Source organism: Malaya genurostris, chromosome 2 (assembly GCF_030247185.1).
Source record: "Malaya genurostris strain Urasoe2022 chromosome 2, Malgen_1.1, whole genome shotgun sequence".
NCBI lineage: Eukaryota > Metazoa > Arthropoda > Insecta > Diptera > Culicidae > Malaya > Malaya genurostris.
This window is the reverse complement of record NC_080571.1, coordinates 331,308,222-331,331,168: the sequence shown is the minus strand read 5'-3', so window position 1 is coordinate 331,331,168 and position 22,947 is coordinate 331,308,222. Positions and strand designations below refer to the sequence as shown.

General features: G+C 37.4%; 1 protein-coding gene across 2 annotated transcripts in view; it reads left to right on the top strand.

The window, feature by feature from the left end:
• Window positions 1-1,832: 1,832 nt before the first annotated feature.
• The window catches only part of LOC131431564 (zinc finger protein 271-like), a 118,984-nt gene continuing 97,869 nt past the window's right edge, over window positions 1,833-22,947 (top strand). For both annotated transcript variants that reach the window (XM_058597363.1, XM_058597364.1), the window contains exons 1-2: window positions 1,833-2,909; window positions 2,984-3,299. In XM_058597363.1, coding sequence (XP_058453346.1) covers window positions 2,902-2,909; window positions 2,984-3,299 — 324 coding nt within the window. In that variant the 5' untranslated portion in view covers window positions 1,833-2,901. The remainder of the gene's footprint in view (window positions 2,910-2,983; window positions 3,300-22,947) is intronic.

Below are 22,947 nucleotides of genomic sequence, written 5' to 3'. Positions count from 1 at the left end.
ACCGAAATCGCAGAATGGCAGAGAAACTTAACGCTATAAAAACAACTGCTTGCACACAAAAATTGAACACTAGCTTGGCGAAGAGAAACTTAAATATCGAAATCGCAAGTATGTTCAAAGATATAATTGCATACATTTGGGATATTGGTGTAATTTCGTCGGCTATAAAACAAATACAAATGAAGACAACCAATGTTCTGTGTTGGTTCCTAATCAAGATCAATCTAATCAGACTCTCGTGCAATTGCGGATTCAAAAGTGTGACGATTGATTGAACTGTTTGATTGTAGATCACTAGAAATTTTGGTTGCCTTGTTCCACATCAAAGGCTCGAACAACTCCATGGGCAGATCCTTGTAGTTTTTATTTATTAGAGGCATCTGCACTGGCATCATATTTATATTGATGTACTGTTCAATATTCTGTTGAACATTAATTAGTTCTTGGGAAAAACTCAACCATTCTGGTTTCGAGCTCTTAATTTGGCTCAAGAGGAAACCTATCACAATTGAAAAAAAGCATAGAGCACAAAAATCATTCGCCGAATGCTTCTCTGAAAGATACGAGAAAAAACAACAACTCTATCATAATAATGACGCTTTTTTGGGTGTTACCATAGTAACGTTTTTTTACAGTGTTACTTTCTGTGATATTTATGTGTGATTCCTTCAGTAAACTGGTTGAATGTTGGAAAACTGATAGAACACGTATATTTTTTCTTGATATACTGTTTTTCAGTGCAATGTGAGATGCAATTTCAAAGCATGTTTAATTTTTTGTCATCAGGCATAGAAAGTCATAGAAAGGTCTTTTACGACGATTTTAGGGCGAACCAGTTTAGAAGATTGGTACCCACCCCGGTTTATTGTCAGAACTGCATCCCGATCATAAATGGAAACGCACTTGTACTCAAGTTCATGCTGCTGCAACAGCAACAGTAGCCTTTTGTATACATATACACTGAAGTCTTTTTTTATGCGAATTTACGTACCGCATAAAAAAAAACCGCATAACTCTGAAAATTCGCATAAAAAAAACCGCATAACTCTGAAAATTCGCATAAAAAAAACCGCATAACTCTGAAACTTCGCATAAAAAAAGACCGCAGAAGGGCAAACCGCATAACTCTGAAAATTCGCATAGAAAAAAAACCGCGTAACTCTGAAACTTCGCATAAAAAAAAAACCGCATAACTCTGAAAATTCGCATAAAAAAAGTCGCGTAAAAAAAACCGCATAAAAAAAGACCGCATAAAAAAAGACCTCAGTGTATACATTTTCTCTCTCTCTCTCGCTCTGTCGCTCCACATGCCGTCAGAATCAACCATCGCAGTATAACAGCCAAACACCGAGGCATTTTTCCAAGACGGACACGACGACGAGAAGCGCGCAGTGAAGGCGGCATGTGCGATGCATGTCATTTATTATAAAATGCACTTTTTAGACTGACTGGGATGGGAGTTTGCAAGTGCACACATGAACGCATTTCAATTCACATATCGGGAGCACATTCCTCGTGTGCCCACTTTCCACGTGTGATGCCTTCGGGGTGGGATGCACGGATGCCCGCCGAGTGGGCCTCTGGAACGGTGTGCTCCGGTTGCCTCCTTCGACCCTATGCTTTCACACGCAACCCAAGCGACGATCTTCCGAAGTGCAGCGACTTGACCACCCCAAGTGATCTGAATCGGGTTTTATTTTTCGTTCGAGAATCGAACGAGTAGGAGGCTTTGGCTTTCTGCAATCGCATAAATCCGTACAGCGTGTCACCTGTTGTCGAGTAGTTAAACTAAAATAGTGTATTTGTTCTCTTTGCTATATTTGCAGTAGGACCGAGGATGGACCGTGTTTGCTGATGATCTACCAAGGACGAAGTGAACGCCATCCCCAGCATGTGAACTAAATAGTTGGGCTAGTAGTGCTAGCAGGACGTGGTATTGGTGAGAGCGTTCGTGATAATAAGTGTACACACTCTCTCTCTTCATACGAAATTTTATTCGAACCTCACTGACTACGAACTTGACTCCTGCTCCTGATTTCGCTAGGGTGGAGGTCCAGCCTTATGTACTTTTCGGTGGGGGTTGAAGTGAATGAAGATTTCTGACCGGTACCGGTAGGTAGTGGTATGCGAAGGAGGAAAAATCTCGATGGGACGAACTTTGCCTGCTAAGAAGGAAGAACGGAATGAAGCTCAAACGGTCGTCACTCGTCTAAGACGTTGGTCGGTTCTCCACGTCACGTTTTGTGTCCGGGTTTGTCCTGTGCCCACTGGCCAACTGTTGAAACACTGGAATCGAGCCATGTGTGAAGAACAAATTAATCGGTATTCTCAGAAACATGAGAATCTTTAGACTAAGTTATGTGAATAATGAGACTGAAGTGTGTTAAAACATTGTGACATTAGTGTAATCAAGTTTCTCGCCTGAAAAATTTGTAAAATTGTAAAATAGTTCCGATAGCCTTGTGTAATAAGTAAGTTGCAATCTTAAAACAAGTAATCAAAAAATGCTAACCTCTGTAGAAAATTGTTTTTGAAAGTGCAATATTGATAAGCCCAGCAAAAGATCAAGAAATCAAGTCACCCTCCCAAGGCAAACTAACAATCAGAAGAAAGATTTGCTAAAGAAATCAAAAACTCATACAAACGAAAAGAGGGAACTGACAAAGAAAACTACACAAAAACAGTGAACGCATACATCGACAACTCGAGCCAACACTTGCGCTATCGCGCTGCTTAAGACTAAGACAGAAACGGCGGCAAACGGAAAGCCGGGAAAAACCTATCTACCACCCGGTCCAAGCATCCTTGCGGAGTGGGTGGCACGGTTCAAGAAAACGGAGAGACAGCAATAATCGATTTCAAGAAAAGCATCTTACTGAGCGGAGTCGGAATCAGCCCAAAATGAAAGAGTATGAAAATTTTCAGTGAATCTTGAAGAAATGGAAAAAAAGTAATTTCTATTTTCTGTTTCTTCTAAACACAGAAATTCAATGATCGACGTCTTCGACGCGACGGACTTCAATCCGGACATGATTCTGTCGAATGTGTTCCTGGATCCGGGTTTGGATTTCATGACCAGCATCGATGAGCTCAGTGAAAACATTATGCCACAGGATTTTCTGCAATTCGGGAACTCACTGTTCTATCCGGAGCAGCAGCAGCAACAGCAGCCGGTGGACAGTGTCCAGCAGCCGTCGTATCAACTACAATTGCAGAACCAGCAGCCACTGCAGCAGCAATTGCAGATTTCGCAGCCGCTGCCGTCAGTACTGCTCCAACCGAAATGTGTTGTTGAACAGGTAAGTCAAAATTCTTTCTTAAATGCGGTTATTAAAAGTGACGTTTGAAAAATTAGATGGAACCTTTTGAAATTCTAGGTTTGTTAAGGGTTCAAATCGATGTTTAATTTGCCGAAAAGGTTTTTAACGTTGTTCATACTAATGTCGTTTTCGGTTGATGCCCAACCTAGCCCAGTTTCCACCCTAACTGCTGTCAAACCATTTATTTGAAGCTAGTTTCGAACCTAGTTTCAATGTTGTTGAATTGAAAATCGAACCTGAATTTTGTAGCCGGTTTGCTCAATACCCCGTTGCTAAGTGCGAAACCAACACAGTTTCGTTCAAAATGTTTTTTTGATGAAACTATCCTAGTGTATTTTAAGTATAATAAATACTTGAAAAGCTGGTTGTGAATAATTTTAGTGTCACTATTAATTTCACAATTTTTCAAAAACAAAAATCTCAACTCAAAATTTCAAATGCAACGAGTGACAATTTTGTTATTATTATGCTCAGTATAAATCCTCTTACACAAAACTAATAACGGAACGATACCCAATGATAGAGTGAGAGATAGTCACATCAAAAATTAATTAAACACTGTGTGTGAAATTTTCGTCTTTTTCTAGTACCGTTTGAAATGTACAGCTAAATAAAAATGTCATAAGCAAATGAACCGGTAATGAATAGCAAAATTTATATACTGAACAATGTACAGAAAATAAGATCAAAATCTTTCCACCGGTAGTCACATCACCGAAAGCCGATTCACCGAAGAAGTAATTTCATTTCGGTGCAGGCTTTCAAACTCAAGATAGAGTAGCCCGCGATTTCTTAGGTATCATTCGAATAGGACCCCTCGATGAGCTCGGCTCACTGTCAGTTTCAGTCTTTTAAAGCAAAACAACAATCGTCTGATCGCTAGATGCGTCGTAACAATGACAATGATTGTTTATGTTTGGAAAAATATTAAGCTACGTTATGAACGATATTGAGCAATTTTACCTTATATCCAGTGATTCCTACAATAAGAAAGTAAAAACTACTTAGAACCATTACCTAGAAATTATTTAGTTTGTTATTGCCTCATCCCATGAAGCATTAAAGTCAATTGTGGCAAGAAATCATTATGTGCTGAATGTATTGTTTTCCATAAATACGTTTCTTTCTTAAGGCAATTTGCACAAGTATTTTTTCGCCGTAGTATCACTTTTACGTAGAATTCTTATCCTAATGTAATTCTAATATAGTCACAACGATTTTAATTCAATAGATCATATTTCTCTTATTTTTTAAATATCATATATTTTGAACCAAACGATTAACTGCTATAAATTATAAAATAAACTAAAATTTTTATACATTTTTGTTGATAATTTCATAAAATATTTCGAGTTTGTTTGTATGATCACATCATTGACTATTCAAATTAAACTATTGGATGAACTAATGGACACAGTAGGAGTCAGCACTAAGTCTCAAAGGGTCAACTATTAAATTGAAACTCCAATTGTCTTTATGAAATGATAAAGAAGTTTCATGTATTCATTTACCCCGGCTTTAACCATTTTGGTCGTTCACCGGTTATGAATCGTATGGACATAGCACAGTGGGGGAAATTAGCGTGACAATAATATTTTCACTATAAAATATTAGTTTTTTGTGGTTGGTGATTTCACAAAAGTTGTTTGTAATCAAATGGCGCTGCTTTTGATGAAAAAAGTTACTAGGGTGGTCCTCATTTAGATTGAAATCTGAAATCTAACTGTTTTATTTGAACTTAAAAATGATGTTGTTGTACAATAAAGTTGTAGTATATTTTATTTTGAGCTGCTTTGCTGAAAAAAGCACCTCTCTAGTTTTTCATTTGATCGAGTTACATCAATTTTCCCTAGTAAAAGTAGGGTGGCTCCTGAAAAATCCCCTTTTTTATTTTCTAACTTTTTTGTGAAAATCTTATACGGGAAAGATGTCTTCAGAAGAGTTATTGTACTAGTCATTGTGCAAAATTTTGTTCACCAAGCTTTTCATATGAGCTACCAGTAAAAATTTATGATTATTTTTTCATCAAAAACTAGTCAAGCTTCAAATATCAATATTCATTAGAAGCCAGATCGATAAAAATGTATCCTATGCAGTTCCTGAAAGGACAAAATATAAGTAAAAATTTAAGAGAAAATTGGGAGGGTGTTATTTTTTAAACTTATTTAAATTAGTTTTAAATATACTTTCAAAAAACTCAAAAACATTGCATATCTCTTAAACGCTACAAAAACTCAAAAACATTGCATATCTCTTAGTTCTACAAGTGTTCCATACATTGTCCTTCCGAGAAATGAGACAGACAAAAAATACAGCCAAAAATAGATTGCAGAACTATTTTAATTAAATTATTACCAAAATAACTACTTCAATTGAGTTTGAGCAACTGAGGATTAGAGATACTGTGTAATATGATTATTTCGAGCTAGTTGGCCTTGATAAATCTATGAACAGAAATTTTCATGATCTCGACAACCATTCCAACAAGTTGGTGCAAGTTAGTAAAATGCAAATATTTTTATCCACATCGTGCCAAGACTCCTATGACACTGGCCCTTCTTTCTCATCCACTTGTGTACCGAACAGCCTGTAAAAGCCGGAAAACGACGCGCAATGAGTTTTGGTTCGAATTCTACTCATTTTAACAAACTAATGATTTTCTTGGGTTTCAGGAAGTGCTTTGATTTTAAAAAAATCTATTTTCGGCTGTAGTTTTTGTGTGTCTCATTTCTCGAAAGGACAATGTATGGAACATTTGTAGAACTAATTTGATACTATTATTTTGCTGAAGAAAGTATGTTGCTATGTTAAGGCATTTAAGAGTTATGCAATGTTTTTGTGTTATTTGAAGGTATTTTTAAAACTAATTTAAATAAGTTTAAAAAATAACACCCTTCCAATTTTCTTTTAAATTTTTACTTATATTTTGACCTTTCAGGAACCACATAGGATACATTTTTATCGATCTGGCATATTAGAAGCTTGACTAGTTTTTGATGAAAAATCAATCATAACTTTTTTTTGGTAGTTCATATGAAAAAGCTTGGTTGAGCAATATTGTGCACAATGATTAGTTTAACAACTCTTCTGATGACAACTTTTCGGTAAAACGTTTCACAAAAAAGTTAGAACAAAAAGCGTGATTTTTCAGGAGCCACTTTTACTCGGGAAAATTGATGTAACTCGATCAAATGAAAAACTAGAGAGATGCGTTTTTCAGCAAAGCAGCTTAAAATAAAATATCCTACAACTTTATTGTACAACAAAATCATTTTTGAGTTCAATTAAATATGTTAGATTTAAGATTTCAATCTAAATGAGGACCACCCTAGTAACTTTTTTCATCAAAAGCAGCGCTATTTTATTACGCTAATTTCCCGTTTTGGACCATAGTGCATTGTAATCTTGAGTTTATCTTTGGCTAAATCGAATAAATGTTGGCAGCGCCCACTTAGATTTTAATGAGGCTTTTAGGACATATATTTTTTTTAACACAAATTCACTTCTTATGTTTTGTTTTTCCAAAATTGTTCTAGAATGTCTTTTAAAAAGAGGCAAAACTTTTTTCACAAAGTTTTTTCAAATGGATTTAGTCGAGATTATACAATTCCTATGGAAATGTGTTGTACTAGCGACTTTCCAAAAATCAGACAAATTTCGACAAAATTATTGAAAAAATTCCAAATTCAGTACTACACGAAAAAAAATCGATGTTGAAAAAAAAACACCATTATTGATTTTTATGAAATTGTGTTACCTTGAATTGAATAATTATTTTCTCTACCGACTGTTCTCACATTGTAAAATAGGTACTTTTAAATAGAAAAGTTCATCTAACAAAAACTTGTCGAAAGTCGAAAAATGACAAGTCCAACAAAAAGGTTTTGGACTTGTTATACTCAAAGAATAATTCAATTTCGAATAAAATATTGGGAAGTAAAATTAATTAGATCCTTCTAAAAAAATCCAATTTAGTCTGTAAAGTTAGTTCCATTTTCGATTTTGATGAAATTTTGTCCCAAGATCGGTAATTATGTTCCCCACCAATCGTCTATATGTTGCAAGAAATAATTTTTTTGGAAAAAAACATTTATCTTGTACTGTAATGATACTTTTCGCAAATGTTTTTTCATTAACGCTCTATGTGACAGGTTGCAATTTGATACAGCGGAAGCCGGATCTGAATACAATTCTGCATCAACTTATGGAAACATAATACTTTACATTCGAATCTAAGCTTGCGATGCTCGGTCTGGTCATTTCTGAGAAATGCGAGTGATTTCCAGTTTGGAGCACACGAGTACTTTTCCGGTACTTCCGGAACCAGGAACGACGATACCTAAGTTGAAGAAAATCGGTTTGGCGGTGTCTGAGAAAATTGAGCACACTTTTTCTTTATTTTGTTTCACATTCTACCCCGTAACTCTTGAACCGGAAGTTCGATCCGGGTGAAATTCGATAGAAATTACATAAAAATGGTAAAAATAGTTTGGCCCTGTTCTAAAGATCTTCTAGATCGGTTTTGGAAAGACAAGGTATGACAATTGGCTTTTTTTTAATAAAGTCCTGAAAATTTCATTGGCAGGAATAAATGGAAATTAATAAATCCTCAAATTACAAACGGTATAAAATCATTATTCCAGGAGTATATTTGCAGAAATATTCAGTGGTTAAACTTCTTAGGTTGTTGTCAGAGTCCGAGTGTTTCAGAATTGCCTATTGAAAAACAAAACTATTTATGCTGGCTAAAGAGCTCCAGTCCGTTAATGCAAAACAAAGTTTTTTTCAGTTAAAAAATATTTGTGCAGTGTACGGTATTTTCAGTGAAAAAAGTTTTGTCAGTTACGTCACTTATATCATTATATTTTCGGAATCGGAAGTGACTGCCAATTAATCTTTGAACTTGGATCACAACCCGATTGTAGCTTTCAAAAATGAAATCGGTTAAGCCATCTACGAGAAAAGTGAGTCGGTTACATCACTTCTACGATCAGAAAATATCACAGCTGAGTCGAATGGTGTATAACAGTAGGGATCTCCGGAGCTTCAATCAAAAGTCGGTTTCTCCAGTAGTTCTATTACCTTTCTATAGAGAAAGGTAAAACATATCTCTAGCTGTCCATGGCCTGCTATAAAACAAATTCATCTATTTGACCGTTGCATTTCGGTCCTCGGCTTTAGGTGACTGGAATGAAGATTTTTCAAGAATGAAAAGTTGACATTGTTTTGCTGGTCATATCCAAAGTGAATTTCAATTCTCATATCCCTCATAGTCTTAGAAAAATTGCTCTGATATTTTTGAAAAAAAAAAAAAACAACTCTTCTTTGAATAGAAACAGGAAAGTTTGTTTTAGCGTCAAGTCTTTTATGTTTAGGTTTTAAACACACTTCTGACTGTAGTTTTGGAATACATTATATTTGAGCTTTTAGTTTGTAAAAATCAGTTGAGTCATTTCGGAGAAAAGTTAGTAAGTTTGATTCTTTTTTCGGTATTTCTGGAAGCCGCATTTTGGAGACCGGTATAGCCGAGGTCGGTTCGTAAAGCTTGCTTCAGATAGAATTGGAACAAAGACAATTGCCTGTATTTCACTTATTTATTATTTAATTCAAGATCTTTTTTATACAAATGTTGCATTTTCTTCATACTTTTAAGAAAAAATACGGATGAAATTATTCTTCACGGTTTCGAAGGAATTCTCGATTTTTTCCTGTAACACGGTTCATTAGGCGGCGCACAACTTCTTCGTCCATCGTTTTAGCTATCTTATTCCACCAGGTCGTCATCTGATTGATGTCTTTGACAACCTTTCCCTTTGCCTTGCGTCTCCTGTTCATGATTGCCCAGTATTTCTCAATAGGGCGGAACTGGGGGCAGTTGAGTGGGTTAAGGTTTTTCGGAACAAACTGGACCACATTCTCTGCATACCATTCTTAAACGGCTTTGCTGTAATGACAGCTTGCCAAATCTGGCCAAAACATTACAGGATGGTACTTTCGTTTTTTTTACCACAGCTGCAAATGCCCTGCCAAATCATAAATTTTCTTGCAAATTTGTCGGCAAAAACAAAATTTAATTTGGCTGGAACATCCCCCCGAGTCGTTGCCAAGTAAAATTTTTGACCTGGGATTTGCCCGAAGTCAGCCTTGACATAGGTTTCATAGTCCATCAGAAGACACCCGTCGAACTTGGTCAGCACCTGGTCATATAGTTTCCGAGCACGAATTTTGACCACAGTATTCTGTTTTATGGTCCGATTTGGCTGTTTGCTAGCTCGATACGACTTGATTCCTTTCCGGAGACGAGTTGTCCTCACGGTACTATGGGCAGCACCGAATTTTCTGGCCAAATCACGGTCCGACAGATTAGGATTCCTCTTAATCGGCTTCAAAAACTTACCACGCAGTTTCCGGTCGACAGTTCCACTCCGAAGATTGACTTGAGGCTTCCGAATCGTCGTCAATGTTTCCTTATACCGTTTGATAACGCGCCATACGGTATTTCTGGGCAATTTCAGCTGTTTAGCTAGCCTAGATGCAGACCACAATGGATTTTTCAAATAACTGTGCACAATTTTTTTCCCTTCTTTCGGCTTCCATGTTGATTGTTTACAAAGTACAGTCGATTTGCGGAATGTCAAAAATCATACGTGAAGCCGACAAAATTCCCGTTATGTGGGCGCCAAGAACTTCCAAATCCGTCCACCAGGAGCGTCACAATATGAGCAAAAGCAACTTATATGACTTTTGGAGCAATTTTGAGTTAAATTTAGAAGAATTTTTCCCTATTTTACATTGCAGCTCTATACGACGACTAGGAATTTCATACACTTATCACCCTGTAATTCCGGAACCGGCAGTCATATCCGGACAAAATTTAAGATTTTTTTTAAAGAACCTTTCATTTGAATCTAAGTTTGAGTAAATCATCTCGAAAAAAAAGTGAGTGAGTTCCCTTTTGGATGATTTGAACATTATTCCAGGTACTTACAAAGCCGGATTCCGAGGTCGGTCCGACCAACTTACGTGACCTATACATTGTAAAAGTTTTGAGATTAGTTTATAAGAGGTTTTCCTCATTTTGCAACGTCGCTATTATGACGGCTTCAAACACTCATTGTTTTGTAATCCCGGATCCGAAATCGGACAAAATTCAGGAATGTCGTAAAAGATCGTGGGACCTTTTATTTACATCGAAATTAGATATGTCCGGAGCCGGGGATATTTGTGTGGTTGTCAACTTTCCATATCAGTAAGCTAGAGAAATTTATTTACTATTTTTGTGGAATTAGCTCATCTTTGCGCATCATTCTATAAAAGCAAACTATTGAATTTGAAGTTTGTTTCATTTGGCACCCTGTAATTTTGGAATCGGAAGTCGGATCCATATGAAATTCAAAAATTTTCTATGGGGTAAGAGAGGCTTTCATTTGAGTCTAAGTTTGTGAAAATCAGTTCAACCACCTCGAAGAAAAATAAATGCATAAAGACTGTCTCAGAAAGTATGGACGTCTCTGTATTTCGGTGTAAATAATTCACAAGTGTTAGATATTCAAATTTTATTCGATATACTGATAATATTGGACTACAACAACAGAATATTTTTCTCTACATTTGCTACTTAGCCATTGTAGACTACCTGGCGAACGTTCCTTATTAAATTCCGTACAGACGTCTTGGCGACAAGTTTTGACACTTTTTTCCAATTTTTTTCGAACTGTTGAACGGTTTCGGCTGCCGAGACATGTTTCCTAAGATGTGCCTTCGTTAATGCCCAAAATTCCTCAATTGGTCGAATTTGTGGGCAATTTGGTGGATCTTTCGGGACGAAGGTGACATTTTTGGTAGTATACCATTCTACCGTTGATTTCGAGTAGTGGATCCTTGTGGCTTCGACTCATGGGTAGAAGTCGTTTTTGTAAACATTCCTTGACCCTGTTCATTGAAGCAGTGGTGATGAAGGGTTTCGAAATCTTACCGCAGCTACAAATTGCTTGCCAGACCATAATATTGTGGTTCCGGCAAGGATTTGTAATCGAGTTTCACGTAGGATTCGTCGTTCATGATTATGCAGTTCAAATTTCCAGCAAGAATCGTGTTGTACAGCTTTCGAACCCTCGGCCTGATCGATGCTTCTTGTTTCGGATTACGTTTTGGTTGTTTCTGCACGGCACTCCTTCCATTTTTGCTATCTTTTTCAGTGACAGTCCGCGTTCTGTGCACCATTTGTACACAATTTTTCGACGTTGTTCTGCTGAAAGTCGCATTTCGAAACAAACTAATGAAAACGAATAAACAACTGCACAAGTGGTTAGAGAAAAAGTGGTAAACAACAGGACGCAGCCATAAAAATTGACAGATTCTGAACCATTGAGTCCGTTTTGGTACTTTTCCGGTTTCGTGTGGATGCGGCATATAGTAAAAACGCACATTCGAAAGTAGATTGTACTACATTCTCAAATTCTGTGAACTTTGTTTTTGGGAAGTTACTACAAACATCATCAAGCATTTTATTCATACGACTGTTCATCACTATACAGTTTTGAGGTCAAGAATTTCGGGATATTCATAGATATTCAAGAGTGGACGTATTTATGTTTAGTACATTCGAATAAGATTTAAATGTTGGTTTTCATGAATTCAACTATACATAGTCATATTCTAGAATTATTTTGAAAGTATGTAGGTTGATACTTTTCCAACAAAATCTTATGAATTCAAGGGAAAAACAAGGCTATCGTACAAACAACTTTCGGCAGTTATTGTGTCGGAGTAGGATTGGAATATCAATTTAACCGTTAGCGAATGTCCAAATGTGTAGAACAGGAATTTTTGGTTGGTATATTTTTAGATATATAGGAAAAAAAATGTCTGCGGCTGCTGGAAATCGATTACTTCTAAAAATCTTACTTATCGATTACTTCTAAAAATTCCAATAGTTTTTAATGGATTCCGATAGAATTAACAACTCTTTTCGTTTCAAAATCATTGTTGAATGTTCATGGGCTAATATGTTAATTTACCATTAACAAGAGTATGGAGTTATGGATCGAGCTTCACAAGCATTTTACCTAATAAAACCAAATTTTAACCACTATGGCACGGTTTATATCGTCAAATATGGAAAATTTCTCATTATGTCGGCATAATCAGATTTGTGCAAATTTTGTGTACAGAAAAAAAAACCAACACACTTTCGCTAAGAGAAGGTTCCCAAACTATTTGCCAAAATTACCCATCAACTAAACCAACGCGCGTCAATCACGCGAAGCGCAGCTTCCCTCTTTTTTTTGGTCTCTTTCTAGCTCGGTCCAGCGAATGCCTCGAATGCAAACGGGACCTATCGATCCGACCGGTATCCACGCACCGGAAACGGTCCTCTTTGCCTTCGTCGTTTCACTGGCTGTGCAGAAAAAGAGAAAAGAACTAGTTTTTCCACCACCGCCAATCGTAATTTTTCGCAATCGTCGCATTCTGCGCTCGACGGAACGCTGAAACTATTGGCGGGATGAGAGAGAGAAAGAGATGGTCCATTCGAAAAGAGCGAAGTGCAACTTGCTGGCATAGGTACATAGGTGCGCTTTTCTAATTTTTCCGCCCAGTTTTTCTCGGGACTAGAACTAGCGCACGTTGCGAAAAACTAGCCCTGCTACAGAATTCAGCAACAACCAGGATAGATGAACGAACCACCACCGTACGCAGCATCCGAGCGTTTGTTTTTTTTTATCTCGCTTGAGAGAGCAGGCTGACTTTTTTCGCGCCCCACCGGAACCGAGTTCAGAGCACGGCAACCCCCGACCGAAAGCGGAGGGGGAAGAAACGGAGTCTCTCGGCTTCTTACTCTGTGTGTTTTCCACCGTTGAGGTTAGCTCGAGCCTATAAGACTGGAGGATACTGTAAAGGCGGACAGGAGGAGCAACTTTTTTGCGTGTGGTATTTTGGTCTATGTGCATTTTTCTCACTCTCATCGTTGCCCGAAGTTTCGCTGATGCACAATGCGTGGTCGTCGGTTGGATAGAATTCCACCGGGAAACACTCCGGATGTTGGGTGGCAACGCACTTGCATATGCACACGCACACGGAAATCGATGTGGGGACACGCATTCTTTTTTTCCCCTGAAGCGCATGTTCCATAGAACGAACTCGACAGCAGCTAGAAGTTTTTGCGAGCTAGGAGCTAGAAGAAATTTTAACTTTTCATGCCACACGAACGATTTAGCAATCAACAAAAAAACAAAATACAAATAAACAATACCATTGCAACAGGTCGTTGCCCTCCGTCGTTATATGAATTGACCGAATTTTGGGTGGGAATTCAGCTCAATCAAAAATCCTAAATCTGAAAAGAAAGAATTTTTCCTTCACTGCTTCATAAGATGGAGGCAATCCGATTCATCTCAGCATCACAACCCCACCCTAAGAAAGAGAACGAATGCGCAAAAGGAAAATCTTAAAATTTTACATTCTTCTCCCTGTCGGTACGTACGATAGTATATGTACATACTTGCTTGCCTCGCACCGGGATATCAGCATAATACCGTGTGCATTTTGTACATAAGACTCCGGTGTGTCGGTAGCTGGGGGTGGTGGCAAGCCTTCTTTTCTGCGCCCACCACGTGCATTGCGTCCTCTTTTCTTGGTTCTCTTTCTGCACATATTCACACACACACACATACACACATAATCACGTTGGCTAGGTTTCGAAACGGTCACAGGATTCGACGTCACATAATCAAACTCACACCAACGAGCGCAATGCTTTCCTTTTGCTTTCCCTGTACACATTCACATTGCATTCTAGCTAACCGGTTGACATGAAACAGGCTGGTGTTGGGATAAGTGCACAGTGCAAGCAAGCAAGCAAAACACACAAATGCGTTCGTTGTTGTTTTGAACTGATTGCGCTGTAGGTCGTCGTGCATCCATTTTCGCCTATATCCTATATCCGGATGCCAGGTTTCGCAACGATGAACCGCGTTTCGTCCTGCATATCACCACACTGAGTCTTGATGATAGGTTATAGCGATACGGGCGCAGAAAACGCTTCCACCGAATCCGCTGACGGTGGCGGGAACGGATTGGAGACTGGATCAACGAACGACGTGTGTGCTACTTTTTCAACCCCGACAGATGTGGTCAGACAAGCAGCGGCGGACAGTGGGTTTTTGCTGCATGATTCAGGCGCAATGTGGGAAATAATAGATAGATAGGTAGATTTTTTATAACATGTTCATTTTGGAGTTTTTTTTAGCCAATTAATCATCTAGTTGAATTTCATTTTTAAAATAACCCATTACCTTCACCTCAGTGAACCACCAGACGGTTAGAGCCGAGGTCAAATAAATAAAATACGATCGATTGTTGATTTACAAGACGAATACATTTTACACATTGTGTTGGAAATCGCGCAATTAAAATCACTCAAAACCACAGCTTGAGTTACGAAATGGATCTGCAGTTCGCTGGATACTCCATCGAGGCGAAGATTTCTAGCGACAGTTGAACCGACGACACGACCTGCCACTCGCATTTTGAAACTGTATCGCAAATTTGACTACCCCTCAGTAACTCGTAATGTCAAAACGGGGTTGCACCATTTTTTTGTGAATCTGGTAACACAGTTCGAAAAACTGTTGATTTTGAATAACATAACCTTGGTTACTAATTATTGAAAATAAGGTATGTAAACAAATCAACTCACAAGCTGTGCTTTTTTATTACGAAATTTAAAACAAAAAAATATCTGCCGGCAATTCTGGTTCGAACTCACTTGTTTCAATTGCAAATATAGGGTTTATTCCGGATTCAACAAAACTTTTCTTCAATAAACTTCGCTACATTTATATTACTTTGAAGAGAAACGGTGATCTAGAGTGACTATAATCAGAGTGGCGACAGCTGTTCGTTTGGAATGACAGCTCCCAGTTCCAAACGAGCAAACGACCTGTCAAATCAATGTAAAGCTAATGGAATGTTTTGAATTGTTGCCAGCATTACGAATGAGATGTCGTCACTCTGGTTATAGGCACTCTACGGTGATCCTATGAGTGAAAGTTCTTGCACCAGTGACGAGCTATAGGATTCGTTGGGGGAATTTTATCAATTACGCGAACCGATGACCAAGGACTATTGGCTCTATATTTTAGTAGATTAATTTATTATTACAATTGCGCCTTACAATCAAACGTAGTGCTTCCGTAAATAAAATATTTTTATCCGCGCTTACAATTGTAATCATTTCATGTCCATCGCAGCAAAAACATGTAGAATAAACACAAATTGCATGTCACATTTTGTTTCAATGCTGGTTCTCCCGAGGTTGATAAACATAATCAGTTTTCCTGTATCTGTCTTTGAAAATACACCCTCCTGGCGTTTATGGAATCATTCCTAAAATTACAAAATTTGGGTTCGATATGCACGCTATAAAAATGAATTTATGAAGGTAATTTTTTACAATATTTTCTGTTTAAATGTAATGTAAAGTCTTATTGGTGACATGAAAGAAAAAAATATGTATTGTATAACACTATGAACATTGCGATACAATTTTTCTGCGCCATATTATTCTTTCAAGTACTTTCATATATTTAGTATAGTATTTTGAAAGATTTCCGGTTTTCGTAATAGGCGTAATAGGTGTAATAGGATCGATTAGTTCAGCTGGGGCTTGAACATATGAAAAATTTCTTGTATGATCAGGTTGCCGCATGTGACCAAGATCTAGAAAACCTCTGTTGCGAAACTTTTTATCAGTCCAATCATCGAAATTCAGTATCGAAATATGAATGATCAAACTGAATTGATCCGGTATATTCGTACTATTCTACGTACGAGATGCATGAAATTCGAGTGCAGCAAATCAAACATACTTAAATATTTGAGCTTCATTTTTTAATCCATTCCAGAATCGCACTTCATATACAGGTACAAATACACCGAATTCATATTTGCTCTTTTCTAATGACTTTTTAAAGCAGGGGTGGAAATAAGCAAATGTTTTGATTCACAGTAAATAAAAATAGTTTGTATTATCTTTTCATATCAAATATTTATTGTAGATATTATAATGAATTTTGAAACGAATGATTTTCGATAAAATAAATTTTTATTTTACTTGGAATTTAAAAATGTCTTTATCGTTATCAGTATCACTGTCTGATTCGGGAATAACATTTCAACAAGGTAAGGCTCGTTTTAAAGCTACTTAACTTTAACTTTATTAAACAGGTTTGAAATTCAAATGGTTGTCACTTACGGTTCTGGCGATATAATGGTATACGTGACGTAAACGTCAAAACTGATTACCGCTCAATTTTCTCGGATATGGATTATCCAATATCAATAGTAAGTCGTGGTGGAGTAATATCATCAATGGAAACAGTTAATAACATTAACATACATGCTGCGATAAATAATAATTATAATGATGAGGAAAACATATCCAATCACAAAGCATTCTATGCAGCTGATTAATATTACCCTGTTTAGCTTGAATATCATACACAGAAGAAACAGGAGTGCAGGATTTTGCTACGCCAATTGATACGCACCATTCAAACACTGCGCTCCTGTTACTTCTATGAATCAAATTCATGTGAAAATGGGGTTTTATTGGGTTCAATCTAAATAGTGCATGAACATCATCATCAGCATCAACCAGCTCAAAATAAAATAAAGTCTTTTGTCGCTATAGTCACTATTTGGTGTGGTATATGTTTTACTAATGTTGTATTGCAAGTTGCTATTGCGCAGTGAAAACTGTTAAATTGACATTATCAATGTGATTACGAACCAAACTGATTATTTCCATAAAACCTTCATCTAGCATTAATTTTCCTTCTACTAGTATTCATTTTATTGCGAATTAAACAACAGGTTGTGATCATTGATGTACGTGTTCTTCAAATATTTCTTATTATCCATCACTAAACTTCCCAAAGATACAAAATTGGCAAATTTCGACGATTTTAAAAGTCTCATTGACACGCATTATCCTTAGTTAAAAATTCCTGTATGATTACTAACTTTCACACTCCTCATCGGGATCAACGATTTTAGACGTAAATCAATCAGCACTCATGTCTGATCTTGCTCACATTTTCTTCCACAATGCTCAAAGCTGATCGAATCGAATGTCTGATAATAGTAGCGCAAAATCACTACCGATTTTGTGTGACGGAAAATCAGTATTGATTTTGATCAATGTGATTCAAAGATCACTTATCAACTGTTCTTTGAAAAATCAGGAGTGATCTTTATTGGGAAAGATTACAAGCGATCATCTTCGCTAGTGATTACGATTTGATGATTTGTTGATCTTGATTTTTCCATCTTCGAAGTTAACAGTTTCACTGCCTGTAAAGTTCAAGAATTCAACTGCAGGATCTTCTACATATGGGTGTCGCTTTCTAATTAGATGCAAAAATTTTGTAAGATGATGCCTAAACTATTCGTAGATTCTCAACAAAACGTTCCGTTCAATGACCAGAAAAATCGAACTCGCCATATTTTTTTAATTTATTTGTGATTCCGTTTATATATTCGACATAGAAAGTAATTTGAAATGTATGTGTATGCCAAAACCGGACTTGAACTTTCCTGAACAGAAATCGTTTAAAGTCTTTTTTTGTGTAAAATCCGGGCAAAACATTTTGAATGGGATAACCGAATAAAATCTTAGCCGGTACTTTCAGAACAAATGTGTTGATATTTGCATAGAACCTTATACGTGTTTCCCACGGCAGCGGAATTCATTTCACATATTGAATGTTTTGTATTTTATCTTACAGATTCAAAGTCGTTTGCCGTATGAGCAATTCCAGAAATGCTTAGCAGATCATCAGACTCGACCTTCTCCGATTTGGATGAAACTTTGCACATGGCTACAGTTTGGCAAACCATAAGTTTTGAGCTGATGGAGAGGTCAATCCGACTCACTACTGATTTTTAAGAAGGGCGTATGTATTTTTGCATTTCACCAAAAGTTTTAGGTTTTTGAAAATTGTATGAGTACTACGTGCATCGTCCTTCGAACACAGTCTTGTGACGATTGTGGTTTCTGAAATCGGAACGAAAGAATGGTATTTCTGTGTGCCCGGAATCATTTTGGTATGCTTATAAACAATACTCCACTCGGTCACACCCCGTTCATATTCCTCTTGTGACACGTAACAAAAAGACATGGTCGTGAATACATCTCGACGTCTCTGTTCTGCCCATTCATATAATTGTTTTGCAGTTGTGATTCGGTGTTCATGTAGTTTAGCCAAGCTTTCACGTCGTGCCATTCGCTTTAAATTACCCCCGAGTGCATCACATGGTCCTTTACCATGAGAAGTGGCAAAAAAATGCCACTCAGCATCAATGTTATACATTGATTTAAATTTACAGAGACTTGCAAATTTTTTTTCTGTTTTTGCTCTGCGAGGCAGCTTCGTCAGACATAAATAAAACCTTATATATAATTAATAATTATTCATGTACATGTAATAATTGTAGATGTAGCAAGCAAATAAACAGTTCATGGAAATATAAAAAAATTGTGTTATAATTAAATATCCAAGTATCTCAAGAGCAGCTACTTTTAGAAGAAAGGATATCATGAACAAATTTATTGCCCTCAATCTATAGAATAATATTGTACCTTTTTAAATGATTATCTTTCAACGAGAACTTGAAATTTCGAATATATCTGTAAATTGTTTTAGTTGTAACTTCTTCAATTTTCAAAAGGCGCGGATGGGATAGCCATCAATCTGTAGGTTTTAATAAGAGCTTTAAAATAAAAACTATCAAAAAAAAATTAAAACCATTCTTTTTTTTATTTAACTTTTTCGGGTTATTTTGTAATTATTGAGAAAAAAATCAAAATTTTTTTTCAGTATATATTTTTTTTAGAGTGCCTGGTCGATTCCCTACAACTTCTTCCTGAACGCCATTTTTGTACAATTAATGGTTTCCGAGTTACAACGATTTTGAAAGAGGGAATTTTGGTGAAATGCAAAAATACATACGCCCTTTTTAAAAATCAGTCGTGAGTCGGATTGACCTCTCAATCGGTTCAAAACTTATGGTTTGCAATACTGGAGCCATGTGCAAAGTTTCATCCAAATCAGAGAAGGTCGATTCTGATTTTGTCACTTGTCTACTCATTCCTGAAATTGCTCGCATTAATTAAACATATGCGCTTGCAACCCATAATTTAACCTACAACTTTTTTGGGACCTAAAAGATTTTGGAAAACTGGATATTTATGACGAATTAAGTTCGATAATATATGTCTAATAAAATATTTTTCGGATCAAAGTGTAAAAAATAACTTCAATTATCGATATTATTTGGAAAGCATTTTAATATAATTAAAACTACCAGCGGGATTACTATATTTAAATCTAGATCATATTTGAATGGTTTTTATGTATGACCACGCAAACAATTTTTAATGAATTTTAAGGTGGTGTTGAGTTCGTTATATTTGAAAACCTGATCTTTAGCAATTGCGCCGTACGCCAAGGAAAGTAATTAAACAAGTCTCAGAAAACACAACTGCCAAAAATGTGGGGTTTATTATTCTTACAAAATTGTTTAAATGTTATATTGTTATCGGGGACTTATCGGAGAGTCAAGTCACTTGAACCTCATTCTTGGCTAAATGCGCTGAGACCGTAAAAACGTTTTACATTCATTTCTGCCGCGGTACATAAATTCGCGAACGAGTTTTTGAGAGAGCAGCGCTTGCGCTTGGTTGTCTTCTAAGAAAGAGAACAAATTTGTCTAAGCGCAATAAGCATTAAGTCTGCTACTACTCTGTGTAATATACAGTTTCCACAATTTAGAAAATAATTTCAATTTTAGTTTTGTTGCCAAATTTCTTAATTCGCAGTGTTCGGTTTTTTTTATTCACAATCGGAAATCTTGATTTACATTTTCGTGCGCAAAATGGGCTTGTTTCCACCTCTGTTTTAAAGTACAACTATTTAAATTGTTCCACAAATCTTTGTATATTTGCCACTTCTGAGTTTGTTTGAATCGTTCAACCCGCGTTGCTGATCAGCGTACATGTTGTAAAACAATACGCCGTTATATTTCAGACATTCGAGAAACTCCTCTACTTCTGTTCTGTTAGTCAGTAACTACGATTTCCCGTAAGGTGTCTGGAACCTGTTGAAGTAGTCGAATGTCAAGAACATCGGATACATTCAAACAATAAATTTCTTCGTTTGTTCCGTGCAGACTGGCACGAAATTCCTAGTTTGATGACACTATATTAAGCTATGGTAATGATTCGGAAACTCGATTGGATATTCCTAAAAAGAATGGCCGGCATTATGAATGAGTTTGATACCACTACATTACAGGTAGAGCTACTGGATAGCAATTATGATGATATAAGATGACGCATGGCTGTCATAGCACTACATCTAGTGTTAGATTTGGATATTGGGCACCCAGCTCCATTCCCAGCTCGGCTAGTGCAAATCCAAAAAGTTAAACTTGTAGATTGTAAGAGTTTCTAAATCAGTATCTATAGACGCCAAGCTCCTTCGCCTTTTACAAGTCACCAGTCACGTTGAACGTCCCCAGAGGGACGAGTCCCCGGGCAATGGCTCGCGACACCTCGTACATTCTCAATTTCTTCAGAATAATCTAGCGTTTTTATTAATTTGCCACTGATGGCACACAATTAAAAATAATATAACTGTTTCGAAACTTTCTCAAATGGTTTGTTTATTTATTATGAGGCTCCTTGGTAACTAATTCGTAGCAACTTAAACAGTGTTGCTCAAGAAAATTATGTTTATCATTATCAAGGGGTTGCTATATTTGTGGTAACTGGCGGTAAATCGCTCACGAACACTTTTTACTCCGATTTTCCTCCGGAGAGCCTGGTCGTGTCGTCGGTTGAACCAAATACAAATAATAATACCTCTAGGTCCCATACAAACGAATCGCCAATGTTTGGTGCACAAAATGATCAATCTAGCCTAGCCCAAAGATAAATAATAAAGACATGTACGTGCATATAAATATTTTTGAAAAATGTGGTTCGTTCCCGGTACCTTCTGAAATGACCGCACTCACCGCTTGGTGGAGCGCGAGATTAATTGCATTGTTATCATTTGAACCAAAGTGTGCCATAAAATCTCAATATATACAAATGAGCTACCGAATCGAAACGGTTCTCACGGTTTGACATTTGCATTAGGAATGTATGATGGGAACTCAGCAGTGCAACCAATTTATCACCATTGGTGCCAGTTTCACGGAGGACCGTAGATGTGCGCCAAAAAAAGATCGTGACTGTCATGTCTGGAAATTCGTTTGTGCCTAGCCGTTCCTCCTATGATTCCTTGGCAAGTCAGAGTTAACAGAAATGTATCTTACTGGCAACTTTATTTTATGTTGCCATGGTTTAATTTAGCTTGTTTATCAGACCATAATAACATGAACAAATTCAGCTAGAAAATATTGCTAGGTATGTTATTGTATAAATAAAATAGCTGTTTAATAAACTGCTTCCAGATCACGTATAAAAGTAGCGAATGTCCAAAAAATTCACGTTAGTATGGAGTCTGAACTGAAATAAGCAAATAAGAAAGAATCTGCCATGTTGTTTTGTTTTTACTTTGATGAGCTCACGCAACATATTCAGCGGTTCTGTCTATCTCGGCCGGAGTACCACACTTCTTCTGTCACGGCCGGAGTACCACAGGGATTTACTGAATGGTGGAAAAAGTCAGGCATGAAAATTTAAATGTTATAATGAAATATCAGAGACAAATAAAAATTGTTACCATCGGATTCGCACAATTATATGATCGAATTCATACGAATTTATGTCTAGCCCCGTTCATATAGGAGGCGGGTGGACTGTCAAAGGAACGGCACGGGTTCCGCAAAGGCAGGTCTACGGCGGATGCCATAAAATCGGTGGTAGCCACCGCGGAGGTCGCTATTCAACCTATGCGGAGTGGAATTCGCTACTGCGCGGTAGTAACACTTGACGTCAAAAACGCGTTCAATAGTGCTTGTTGAGCGGATATCGCTGACTCCCTCCTTCGACTGGGAGTACCAGAAGGGCTGTACAAGATTCTGGAAAGCTACTTTCAGGACCGGGTATTGCTTTACGAGACCGAGGAAGGCTTACGCAGCACTTCTATCACGGCCGGAGTACCACAGGGATCCATCCTGGGCCCGCTCCTGTGGAATATAATGTACGATGGCGTACTGAGGTTGAGGCTCCCCACGGGCGTCAAGATAGTCGGGTTCGCGGACGACATCACGTTGGCAGTCTACGGAGAATCCATCGAAGAGGTTGAACTGAGCGCATCACACTCGATCAGCATGGTGGAAGACTGGTTGCGTAGCAGGAAACTGCAATTAGCGCATCATAAAACAGAGATGATGGTGGTAAACAACAAAAAATCAGAGCAAGAGGCGTCGGCACATGCTGGTGATTGCATGATCCCCTCCAAGAGATCACTGAAGCAATTGGGTGTGATGCTTGACGACAAGCTCAGTTTCGGCAAACACGTGGAATATGCCTGTATACGTGCTTCAATGGCGATTGCGGCTCTCTCACGAATGATGGCCAATAGCTCGCCAGTGCGTTCTAGCGAACGCAGGT